At 40.7% G+C, this 13309-nt stretch overlaps 1 protein-coding gene across 1 annotated transcript in view; it reads right to left on the bottom strand.

Moving 5' to 3' along the window:
* LOC139475937 (uncharacterized) overlaps window positions 1-13309 on the bottom strand; it is a 133226-nt gene that overhangs the window by 65081 nt on the left and 54836 nt on the right. The window contains exons 3-12 of the mRNA XM_071259152.1: window positions 10594-10823; window positions 9853-10054; window positions 9001-9125; window positions 8214-8412; window positions 7623-7760; window positions 5660-5916; window positions 2942-3134; window positions 2403-2518; window positions 1696-1921; window positions 755-919 (exon numbers count right to left, since the gene is read on the bottom strand). Coding sequence (XP_071115253.1) covers window positions 755-919; window positions 1696-1921; window positions 2403-2518; window positions 2942-3134; window positions 5660-5916; window positions 7623-7760; window positions 8214-8412; window positions 9001-9125; window positions 9853-10054; window positions 10594-10823 — 1851 coding nt within the window. The remainder of the gene's footprint in view (window positions 1-754; window positions 920-1695; window positions 1922-2402; window positions 2519-2941; window positions 3135-5659; window positions 5917-7622; window positions 7761-8213; window positions 8413-9000; window positions 9126-9852; window positions 10055-10593; window positions 10824-13309) is intronic.

The following is a 13309-nucleotide window of genomic DNA, read 5'->3' as shown; positions in this document are numbered from 1 at the left end:
AAGGCTGACCTGAACAGGTTATGACTTAGGCCTATATCACGGCATCAGCATATTATAACTAAGGTGAATGGTAGGCCTGAAGTGGCCTGTGCAGGTAATTGAAGCTTTTCCAATTTGGTGGATCCCATGAACACTGGAATAGTGCTGACAAACCAAGGATGATTACCAGAGCAAAGCTGGCACTGAAACCAATTAACAGATCCGGACACCTAAGGGACATAACTCTAATGTCACAAACTTATAATCTCTTGTTATTGGACAGATGGGTGACTTTTCATTCATATTTCTGTATTTCTCTTCTAAAAATGAAAAATAGGTAATATGCAACATAAAACATCAGTGTAAAAAATCCCCCAAAATTCAGTCAGACAACCGGACTGGCAATATTGCAAAGTTATCAGGCCATATAAAATGTTGCCAGTCCAGAATTTTCTCGACTAACGAACAAAAGTAACAGAGGGTAAACATAAAAAAGTACTGTTCTCAGAAAATAACTATAAAGTTGTGGATTGTCATTGTAACTCGCTACCATCGGCGCTGGAACTTTTCATAACAGGCTGTCCGTCAGCAAAAAGACCGTCTCCGACTGTCGGGCAGGCGGGTATTTTAAACACTGATAATATATACCAACCTAATCCAAACTGGAATGATGGATTATCTGATGGATTGTCTCACACTCGTCATTCTTTCAGGACAGATAATCTCACTGCTCGTGACTTCACTTTTTTTCAAAATCAAGTTCATCATTAAATACCTGAGAAGTTGATGGTGATGGACAGAGTCAAATTCAGTGAAGGGGTCCCTCCATCTGCGATGATGATGTTGAATGTTGTTGATGGTGTTGCTGTCAGATTGAGTGTACTCAGCGACTGCAGCAGCAAAATCTCTCTGTTGTTACTGTCATTGAAACCAATATGACCTGGAAAAGACAGAGAACAACTCCATACAATATCATCCATAATGAAGTTTTCTGTAATCTGATGAACATCACAGTCAGCAGTAGGCTTTAACCAAGGACAGATCCTGATGTAGGAAAATCAGGCATTAGTGAGTGAACGTTGTTATAATCTACAGTCAGCTATTACAGCTAGAGCACAGTAGCCAGTATATGATGAAGTCAGACAAACCAGTGATTGATAGCATGACCAATGGTCTAATGGAGGTGGATCCAGGATTTCGCAAAGGGGTGGGACATTTTTTGGGGACAGGGTAGCTTTTTCCAGTTGATAATAATAACAATAACAATAATGTGCCAAGTACATGCCATTATTAACCCGGTCGTTCTCGGCTCCCTGAGGGGTATACAACCCAATCTGTCAAGGATGGGTAAACAAGTAGTTCAATAATTTTTAGACACACAAAGGCTTTAAAAATCCAGCTATATCCGCATGTAAAAAGGTCTTTACCAGAGAAACCAATGGTTGATAGCATGAGCAATGCTCCACGATGGGTACAAGATAAACACTCAGCCAGGTTACACATCATGTGCCAGCGTCATCACCACTTTAGTCTGTCCTTACAAGCGTAGGGTTGTTGGCCTTAGTCTTCCACAGAATCCAATGGAGACAATCACAGGTTAAATATGAAATTTTGTGTTACGCTTTTCTTGCCTTTGCAGGTACAAATCATCCTAATATAACAAGGCCAATATTGTGACATGAAATCTTTGAAGGCCCCGAGTGTCTGGCAGCCTACCTGCAAGTTGTGCCTCGACCCCCTCTAGGGTGTATGTCAGGATGCTGTTGTTGTCGGCGACATCCCAGTCGTAGCAGTTCAGCACAATGACAGAATAATTGACTGGTGCTGTGACATCCACGTTCAGTGTAACATCGCCACTGTTGGCACACTGTGGTGGCTCGTTGACATCATCCACATTGATAGTCATATTGATGCTGCTGCTCAAACCACCTGCATCTGTCACCTTCAAGGACATAGGTATAGGAGTTACATTAGATTAACTGTTCATATGCCCACGACCAACAAACTAAAAAAATAAACACTGAAGGGTTAGTGTATTATATTTAATTTCCTTGATAAATGTTGGCTTCACATGTCACACAAGAGTCTGTGGGAACTTGGTGTCACAGCAGTAATCTTCTGGTAGCAGCGTCTTTCATGCATTTCCACCCATGACATGAATATTGTTATACTGTCATTTGTGCACAAGCCGAGTGCCAGGGATATGATAAAATGTTCTTGAAAAATTGAGTTGTTTTAATTTTGTTACTCCAGAATATTTTTTATACTTACCTAACTTTTTAGGACAAAATTCAAGTTAAAAAATCTCTGAGGCTTTTTTTTTTTTTAAATTGGCCTATCTCACTTTTGCAATGAGTTTGAAATCCGTAAACCAAGAAATGTCGCCTTACAGGGAGAAAAGTTACAGTTAAAAAGGTACTTACAGTAATTGTGACAGTGTAAGACTTGACTAGAGTTGCATTCAGACTTCCACTGGTGGAGATCTGCCCAGTGCTGGGATCAATACTGAATGGTACTGGAATGCTAGAATTCATTGCATCTGAAAATAGAAATACAAATTATAATAATTTTCTCAGTTACGGTCCATGCATACACAGGACTTCGAGCAAATAAATGAAAATTGAAAATACATTTTGTGCTGTAGACAGCAATATCAAGTGAGTGTGTCTGAACCAGAGTAACTTACTTTATTCATTTATTTATTTATTTATTTATTTATTTATTTATTTATTTATTTATTTATTTATTTATTTATTTATTTATTTATTTATTTATTTATTTATTTATTTATTTATTCAGGAAACACCAACTTCCTTATAGTTACTGTAGAGAAGGTCTACATATACAGAACCTGTAAAGACATCTCTATAAACCTTTAATTCAATAATATAGAATTTTATTTAATCAGGAAGCTTTCTCTCAGACAGTGCCATCTTGACAACTGGGATTTCTCTGCTCTTACCTTGTACAGAGAAGGTGACACTTGACTCCTCATCTGTCGCGCTGATGGTATAAACTTGTCCACCTGATGTTAGCTTCTCGCTCACTGTCACCACGGGGAGGTCCGATGGTACAAACACCGGTGGAGTGTTCACTATTACCACCTTAAAGGTCAACTTTGTGTCTCCATACACATTCGTCACAGTCACTGTTACCTGATAAAACAACAGATAAAACAACAGATAAAATGTTACATGATATTGACAAGAGATAAAAACTATTTTCCAAAACCAGAATTACTTTCAAACGAATCTGCAGTGACCTAGGTGGAATATTGCTGACTGGAGCTATAAACAGGCACACACCCTTTTTGGCTTTGAAACATGAATAGGTGAGGTGAAATAGGGTTTAACGCTGCGTCCAAGAGTATTGCACTTTACATACAGTGACATGCATGCACGTGTGTGTGGCTACTTGTACTAGCCAGGACAAATGCCGATTTGTAGTACTAGCACTGCTGCGCACTGAGATACCATGCTGCAGTTTAGCATGAATACCCCACTCAGACTCCGAGCCGACCATTCCTTGTTTTAGCCCCTTAATGCCCAGCGCCAGACAGGGTAACAATAGGTACCATCTTTTAACGACTTTTTGTATGACGTGTCCGGAGATGATACCCTGGATCTTTCGCTCTCTAGGCGGACGCTCTATCTAAGCATACTGTAAAAAATCTAGCCAGGAACAGACAATTTGAGGCCAGTGGTTTATATTATAAGCAATGATCCACACCATCAGTGCATGACGACATGCAATCAACAAGTCTGGGCCACCTCTCCCTTCAGTCATGGGTCCTGTAGCTCACCTAGCAATGCAAATGGTTTGATACACACCCATTTTATCTTACTTACCAACATGTTTTAATCTGCCATTTCAAAAAAAAATCTAACAAATTCAAAACTGATAGAAAACAGCCATTTGACTCAGCTGTGGTTAACTTTTGCTGTGTCATGCCACTTTCGTGCAGGTGTTTGCTTTAGGTATGAGGGATTGTTTTCCCTCTCAGAACCACTTTTCCCTCCCAGGCGGGATACACGAGGGGTACATTGGGTTTTATGTGTCTCACCTTAGGTTTTATTCCATGAGCCAGAGGCGAATAAAACGTAACAAGGGACGCATAAAACCCATGTACCCACAGTTATCCTGCTACAACGAATTTATCTTACCGACATGTTTTAATATCACATTGTAACAGAATTAAAACAAATTCAAAATTGATTTAACTCGAGCTATGTCACGTGACTTTCATTGACTCGGAAAAAGGCTTTTTGCTTTTTGCTTCAAACCACAGTTTAGGTGCATCTCAGAAATCCACGCGCAGCCTGTCTTGTTCCTGGCAGGGTATAAGAGATTTATACTCCCGCTGAGAAACGAACCGGAGGCGAGTGGTATAACGAGGGATGCATAAAACCCCATGTACCCCTCGGGATCCTGCTATAGCGAATTTATTTTACGTAAATGTTTAATATGACATTGTAAAATAATTCAAATAAGTTCCAAATTGATAGAAAACAGATTCGCTATGTCACATGACATCCATTGGCTCTGATAAAGCGTGCAGCCTTTTGCTTTGAAGTGGTGTATAAAGGATTTATTCTTTCTCTCCGAAATGCACGTGTAGCCTGCAGTGCTCGTGACGGGGTTTACAAAATGTATTCCTCTGTTGAGAAATTTATTACCCTCCATGGTGGGTTACACATTAGTTTATAAAGATCACGTGAACAAATCAGATCTCATCATTCTGACATGGAGGTATGATAAAGTATTTTATCAAGATCACGTAGACCAATCAGATCTCATCATTCTGACATGGAGGTATGATAAAGTATTTTATCAAGATCACGTAGACCAATCAGATCTCATCATTCTGACATGGAGGTATGATAAAGTATTTTATCAAGACCACGTTGACCAATCAGATCTCATCATTCTGACATGGAGGTATGATAAAGTATTTTATCAAGATCACATGGACCAATCAGATCTCATCATTCTGACATGGAGGTATGATAAAGTATTTTATCAAGATCGCGTAGACCAATCAGATCTCATCATTCTGACATGGAGGTATGATAAAGTTTTTTATCAAGATCACATGGACCAATGAAATCTCATCATTCTGACATGGAGGTATGATAAAGTATTTTATCAAGATCACATGGACCAATCAGATCTCATCATTCTGACATGGAGGTATGATAAAGTATTTTATCAAGATAACGTGAACCAATCAGATCTCATCATTCTGACATGGAGGTATGATAAAGTATTTTAACAAGATCACGTAGATCAATCAGATCTCATCATTCTGACATGGAGGTATGATAAAGTATTTTATCAAGATCACGTGAACCAATCAGATCTCATCATTCTGACATGGAGGTATGATAAAGTATTTTATCAAGATCACGTGAACCAATCAGATCTCATCATTCTGACTTGGAGGTAAGATGAGTGGACTTGTTCCAAGTAACTTATGATTGCTATAAGAGTTGACTGAAATGGATCAGGTGGTCAGTCTTTGTGACAGTTAATTGCATGATGTAGGACGTTGCTCATAATATCAACCACTGGTGTGACTGGTCAAGAATAGATTATTTACAAACTTGAGGCCTGTTTCGGCCAGAAACATCCGCAACAGTGTTCCTAGTCCAGTGCTATTGAGTCACTTTATAACACTCACAGAACTGGGAAAGGTGGTTTCATTGTATGCTGCAGCCAGTGAGATGCCGGCACTTCCCACAGTCGTCCCTCCAACATCCCTGCTTGTTGCAGACACAGCAAAGAAATCATCCTCAATGTCATTGTCAATATCGAACTCCATGGCGTCTTTGTTGGAACCTGCAGTCTCACAGGTGAAGTTGATGTAGATGCTTCCTGCAGCATCCTTTGTTCTCACATTCAGGTCGGAGCTGGCCACAGAGCAGTTGGGCTTCTCACCTGAAACAATAGTTTTCATCCTCATCCTCATTCTTATCCTCATCCTCATCATGAATGTGGTGGCAGGGTTGGCGCATTGTCTAAGGTACCACAATTTGCTGTGCAGAGTTACGTCCCTTAGGCATGGCAGAAACCAATGATCATAGGTTCGAATCCCGGTTCGCCTCGATTATGTTTCTAGGTTTGTCAGCACCATGCCCATACTCGTGGGTTTCACCAAAGTGGTAAACGTCTAAGACCTGCATCACTTCGGGCTTTCCTCCCACATTAGCCATTATACATACTGTGATATAACCAGAATACTGTTCCAAGCAGCTTTTAACCCAACTTATTTACTCACTCACTCACTCATCATGAAATTCATTGGATATATTGTGGATTAATTTCCTGAGTGCTTTTTATATAAAATATATCACCACATGTCAAAAAACTTTATAAACAACTGTTTGAGTTTGTGAACAGAAACATGGGTGTCTGTAGTGTAAAAAGTACAGCTGCCCAGCATCAGTGGCTGAGAGATTAGTGATGCAATTTGATTATGCCATCATGGTGACATGTCGCAGTAATATGTAAAGCATATCATCTCGGAGTGAGTGAGTGAGTTGGGTTTAACAGTATTCTAATTGCGTCAGCTTGATATGGGAGGAAAGACCGAAGTGATGCAGGTCTCAGACTACTTCGGAGAAACACACGAACACGGTATGGTGCTGACAAACCTAGAAACATAATTGTGGCGAACCAGGATACGAAGCCACAATCATAGGTTTCTGTGCCCAAGGGACACAACTCTGCCCAGCGAATCGCTGTGCCTTAGACCACTGGGCCACCCGTACCCCCTATCTTCTCGGAGCTATCGCTTGATGTGACCCAAGTGATATACAGTTTGGGATGATAAATGTGAGGTGCCTTTTTACACTGCTTTGAACAATACTTCTCATATATCATAGCATGTTTGTAGTTCATAGCTGTGTACCACTATAGTGAGACAAAAAATCATAGATTAATGCTGACGAACCAAGGTTCATAATCATCCTGAGATTTGATCCTATGATATATTAGAAGCAGATCTTAGTAAAAAAAGGGAGGCAACTCTTTCCCGAAAATTGTGATGCTGGGTCAGCAAGACCTTAGACCTTTGGGACAACCATGCCACATTGCTCAGAAGGCCTTGTTGGACTCAGATAGGATTACCCGAATACTTGGAACACTGAGTATCTACATGTTGATTTAGTCGACAGTCGACAATATTTCAGCTGTATCACAGCATCTGGAAATGCATCCTTCACTGCGGCATTCTGAGGCTCATATTACTTGGTGCCTACATCAAGCACAGGGTACGTGAGATTACTAGTGAGTGAGTGGGTGAGTGAGTTGGGTTTAATGCCGCTTTTTAACAATATTCCAGTTATATCGCGGCGAGTCAGCTTAATGTGGGAAGAAAGCCCGAAGTGGTGCAGGTCTTAGACGTTTACCACTTCGGTGAAACCCACGAACACGGGTATGGTGCTGACAAACCTAGAAACATAATCGGGGAGAACCGAGATTCGAACCCACGATCATAGGTTTCTGGCGTGCCCAAGGGACGCGACTCTGCACAGCGTATCGCGGCACCTTAGACAACAGGGCCACACGTGCCCCCTGAGATACTAGTACCCACAGGGAGTGTTGGAGAGGTCCTGGCTTCTAACAGGTGATCTATGACATACCTGCACTTATTGTGGTGTTGAATGATGTCTGAACACTATAGATGGACGACACTTCTACATTGACTATGGAATCAGCCACCTGGGAAGATGTGTTGATGGATATGGAACCGTTCCTTAACACAGACATTGCAAAGTCGGCTGTAAGGGAGAATATATCTTGTCAAAACAGTAACCTGGTGTTATGTAAGTACAAACTCAACAGTTGTCACGAACTTGTTCGGATTTTAATCACAATTTTTTTATATTACAAAAATGTTGTATTTAAGACTTGATCTGCAATCAGTTAAATTAAAATGACTAGAATACTAGACAACTTGAAATCCAACCCAAGAACGCTAATCGAATTTAAAATGATAACCAAAAACAATACTGTAATGCTAGAGACCATTTCTAGCATCACTGTAGGTTCTTACGTTTGTTTCAGTTTGAATGTTTCCATCTGAATGTCTGTCAACATTCAAAAGAACCAGTTGTATCGATCACACTAAACATCAAATCTGAAATTGCCTCAGAATCTGAATCCCACAGACAAGAGAGAATCTGAAACTATGGTTGTCATATGTCCCCTTTGCAAGGGTCAAGGTGACTCACCTCCTGATAGAACTGTGACGTTGTAGGAGAGGCTGTTCCCCGCTGCCGACGTACATGACAGGGGTTTGACTGCAGGCAGTGGCACTGTAGTATCCACATTAATGATGCTCGGAAAGTCATAACAGGTCACAAAATCATTGACCAGCAGCAGCGTGAAGACCTTCTGGGCAGACAGGGGCGGGTTCCCATCATCCGTCACCTGGGATAACACCAACACTTTCTTATTACATTTCTTTGTGTATTTGATGCTTAATGGTCAAGTGGTAGAGCGTCGGAGAACAGAAGGTTAGGAGTTCGAACCCCTGCCGCGTTAAAAGATGTTACTTGTTGTTACCCTGCCTGGCGCTCGACATTGTGGGGCTAACAACAAGAACTGGTACGCTTGGAGTCAGTATACTGTGTCTGAGTGGGGACTTACATTGAAAGTGAGATCTACACTGGTAACATTGACATACTTACATTGACAGTGAGATCTACACTGGTAACATTGACATACTTACATTGACAGTGAGATCTACACTGGTAACATTGACATACTTACATTGACAGTGAGATCTACAACGGTAACATTGACATACTTACATTGACAGTGAGATCTACACTGGTAACATTGACATACTTACATTGACAGTGAGATCTACAACGGTAACATTGGCATACTTACATTGACAGTGAGATATACAACGGTAACATTGACATACTTACATTGACAGTGAGATCTACACTGGTAACATTGACATACTTACATTGACAGTGAGATCTACACTGGTAACATTGACATACTTACATTGACAGTGAGATCTACACTGGTAACACTGGCAAGCCCTGTCAGGTCTGCAGGTCTTGTGTAGTTGATGACAGAATTATCGTCTGCAATGCTGAAGGCCGAGACCATAGTGCGTGGAGTTACATCTGTAGCAACACATGGTGGAGTTATAGGAGACGAGTCTTGGGCCAATTTATGTCCTTGCAACGGGCAAGGTGAGAAAATGGCTTATTTGGGCCCAGAATGAGCATAATTTAACAAATGACCAAACCTTTTAGAATTTGCTGTGAAAGTTGTCAGATGACATCACAGTAATCGATTTTTCGTTTCAACACTATGCATGTTTACGACTTGAAGCTGCAAATGTATTGAAGTGGCTAATTTTGAGAGGTTACCAATTTAACAGTGTTAAACGACTTAAATCGGATTCGCTAAGACTGTACATTAGGCCATGTGCCTGTTCACCTGCATGCTACTTTGGTAGATAATGTTAAAGGAAAATTGCATGGCGTTATGAAGGACTTTAATTCGTTCTGTAAATAGTTGTTTTCTATAACAAAAACTGTCAATGCAGAAACCATATGCTTATGAACACAAAACATTTCTAAATCACGCAAAATAATATCTGGTAGTTCCTGAAATTGAGGATTGTCATAAATTTGGAACACCCATGTTGCGAAAAAACATACACATATCAATTGATTTTAAATTACTTCCGAACTTAAGACTGAGTCGAGCCGATCTTCAGATGTACATTTGCACTTCATCCCAAACATAATCAAGTGAGGTCCAGTAACTACCCAGTACATCAAATGGCATGTTTTATTCATGTTAATTGAAGCCATATTTCATTAACTGATATTCAAAACTTGCCTGATAATTGAATTGCTAAAATGCCATCAGGGCTGGTGTCGACTGGTATGTCAATCGTCTTTGGTTGGGTGAGGAGAGGGACTATTATGATATTTGGAATCAGGTCACTCCCAAACACTGGAGCTTCGTTGAATGTCACACATATCTCAAAGTCGTCATGAAGGGGGTTCTTCGCAATGATTTGTGTTGCAAAAATTGTAATCTGGAATATACATGACAGATTAGTTCATATAAGTAAGAAATAAAGAGTAAGATAACGACAACAGCCTTTATTCAGTTTTATTCGCCCTTCAACTTTGTAAGCCAATGTAAGGCCGACTCATTAGATCACAATTCACAATAAGGAACACATATGTCAGGGGCAGAACAGGGCCTTAGGATATGTTTAAGGCACTGAGAGTGACCCTGTCATGGGAACAGGGCGTGGACCATTGTTTATGCACAACCACTTTTTCCCTTTACAGGCTGAAATGATACAGCGAGAATATTGTCGACTGTAGCGTATAAAAAGACTGATAGAGTTGTCTTGAATTTTCAAATGCAAAGGTTCCTGGTAATGATATCTTATTCATTTCATGACTCCATACCTTACAATTAGACTCAGAGTTCCCTTAGTTAGCAATATAGATCATAATTAAAACGAATGCTATGGTAATTCAATCAATTAATAATAAAATGTTTTCAAAACCAATCATGATGTGAAAATTATTCCCCAAGAACTTTACAATCGCGAGTACTTACACAATATCTTGACTGAGTAAATTCTGCCTTCAGAAGCATGAGACAGGGGCCGTCAAGTTCCATGATGTTGAAGTTGCTGGAGACAATGGTGTAGTTGAGGTCGTAGGTGCTGTCGTTGCATGTTGGTGTAGTTGAGTTGACACAGTAGATTGGGTCTCCAGATAATTGCTGTGTGCGGGTCATGGAGACGTTCACTTGGGGTTCACATTTCGGACCTTGGGTGTTGGCCACTGAAAACATGCGATGATTAAGTAGAATCATTACACAATAATATCAACGTCAAACCAGTAAGGCCACTACAAGTTGACCATTTCTCCTTTCAGAATTGCACCCTCTTTGCTTCTCATGAGGAACAGATGACAATATTCACCAACTTTATGACCCTCTGGCTTAAAACGGTTTGCAAAAAAATAACTGTGTGGGTCGTGTAATTTCTTTGCAGATATCCTCTTAGAAAAAAACGATCTCAAATAGTAAATCATCCATACATAGAGGGGAACTTGGATCCTGTCTATTGGAAATCCTAACAGTTTTTGTTTAAATAATATATAATCTACATTTGTTGCCAAAGTCAATTTGCTTATGGTTCCCTGAAGATTCCGTCTGAGAATGGATCCCCAGTGCTGGTCTTAAGAGGCGCCCGAATGGATCGGTTGGTCAGACTCCACTGAAAATGGGCACCACACCATTAAGCATAGTCAAAGACGTTTGTTGCAGCAAAGTTCTTCTATTTGTCTTTAAGATAGTTGATCCAGGTTACGCATGTGAACTGTGGCTGTTACTAGAAGTGGCCTTACCAATTCTCGAGGCAGATTGTCCTCGTAGGGGCTTCATATACCCGGAGCAAGAAGCATGTGTTGCAATCGTTATGATAACAGTAAAACTACATCAGTAAAGTCTACGCTATACGTGCCTGCTGGGAGGATTTCGGTGGTAGTTTGTGATATCAAGGGGTTCGGCCCCGTTGGATCTTTCCCGGAAATAAAACATTAGTTTTTGAATGAGTGAATGAGTGAGTGAGTAGTGTTTACTGCAGCAAGCTTTAGAAAATTGCAGCAATATCACGGCGGTCATAAACTAAAGGTGTCTGGACCAGACAAACCAGTGACTGATCAGCACCGCCAGGAATGGGGTGTGGAAGTGAAATTAATCGTTTATGAGATATAATGCTAAATGCACGATACCTATCATGCAATGAATAATTCTACTAAAAGAATTATAAAAAATAGTAATTAGCGAAGTTCACTACCTCATCCCATAGTCGGGATATGACGCAAGAAAATGACGACGAATGAGCAAAGTCAAACCGCTTGCCCACACTACTCCCATTTCAATCGCCTTTTTGAGGAGGGGGTGGGGGTGGGGGTGGGGGTGGGGGTGGGCTTGGGGTGGGGATGGTATCATTGCTGGCGCATATGATGGCGGTCTGTAACGGCTGGACTAGACAATCCAGTAGGTGTCATCACGAGCATCGATAAACGCATTTAGCATACGATGGATGACAACCAAGGCAACGAGCCTGACCACTCGATCTCGTTGGTCGCCTCGCATGGGTTGCTGAAGACCTACATGTATATATTCTTCCCCGGAACATTTACGTGTCTTGTAATCATTTGACCGTGCTCCTAAAGTGCCATATTACATAATTACCAGTCTGCTAACGTATGTTATAATGCCATTACAGTATATGTGTAACAGGTATATCGTGACAAGTGAAATAATTAGGGCTCCAAGCCAAAAGGCTGTAGAGCCCTCTTGTAATTGTTCGATTTATTATTATTATTAGGGCTCCAAGCCGAAAGGCTGGAAGCCCTATTGTAATCGGCCGATTTATTATTAGGGGTCCAAGCCGAAAGGCTGGAAGCCCTATTGTAATCGGCCGATTTATTATTTATTATTATTATTATTATTAGGGCTCCAAGCCTGAAAGGCTGTAGAGCCCTATTGTAATCGTTGTGTATTATTATTATTATTCCGCCGTTTTTTGTACCAGACCTACAAAAAAACCAAAATCGATAGCAACATCGGCACTAACGTGACGCAGTAACCAGCAAAAACCCAAGGCCATAGGCCCAATGGCTAAGGGCAGATAACTCATCAAAGTTTCAACTTCAGCAGCAATAATCTTCGAAACTAATTGTCTAATGACTTCCAGATTTGCCATGCGGCAGCGCAATCAGATGCCCATCATTTTGTACTGCAGGACCATGGTAGCTACAAAGCACCGTTTGGCAGCCATATTGGATTTAAAGGTTTTGGCACTTCTTTTCACCATTTTTCTCAGTACTTGTCTCTCCAAATCTGCTCAGCTAAAACTACCAGCTCAAAAGCTTCCAAACTTTCCATACTTTGTGCCCAAGTACCATACTAACAACTTCCGAGAAAACATACTGAGATATGTCTTCAATAACCGCCATATTGACTCCTACTTCCGGCTCAAAGTTATTTTCAAACTTTTGACTCAGGTCAAAAGTCATGCATTTGTTCTTATGCCTCATGTCCTGGCCATTTCAGAACACAAAAACCGTTCTGTAGCTAAACGGACAACGAAACTACAGCGTTTTAAGGGGGAACTCTTTGACCTTGCCATATAGCAAAACTCTAAACACCTGTAACTCCGAAACTACCTGTCCGATTTCGGCCACATTTCGTGTGTGTTTGTAGACTGGGCTTGTCCAATGACATACTAAATTGTAGCCAAATCGCATTGAAGGCT

This window comes from Haliotis cracherodii, unplaced genomic scaffold, assembly GCF_022045235.1.
Source record: "Haliotis cracherodii isolate W230 unplaced genomic scaffold, xgHalCrac1.p SCAF_3, whole genome shotgun sequence".
NCBI lineage: Eukaryota > Metazoa > Mollusca > Gastropoda > Lepetellida > Haliotidae > Haliotis > Haliotis cracherodii.
Note: the sequence above shows the minus strand (reverse complement) of the source record. Positions and strands in the feature narration are given on the sequence as shown.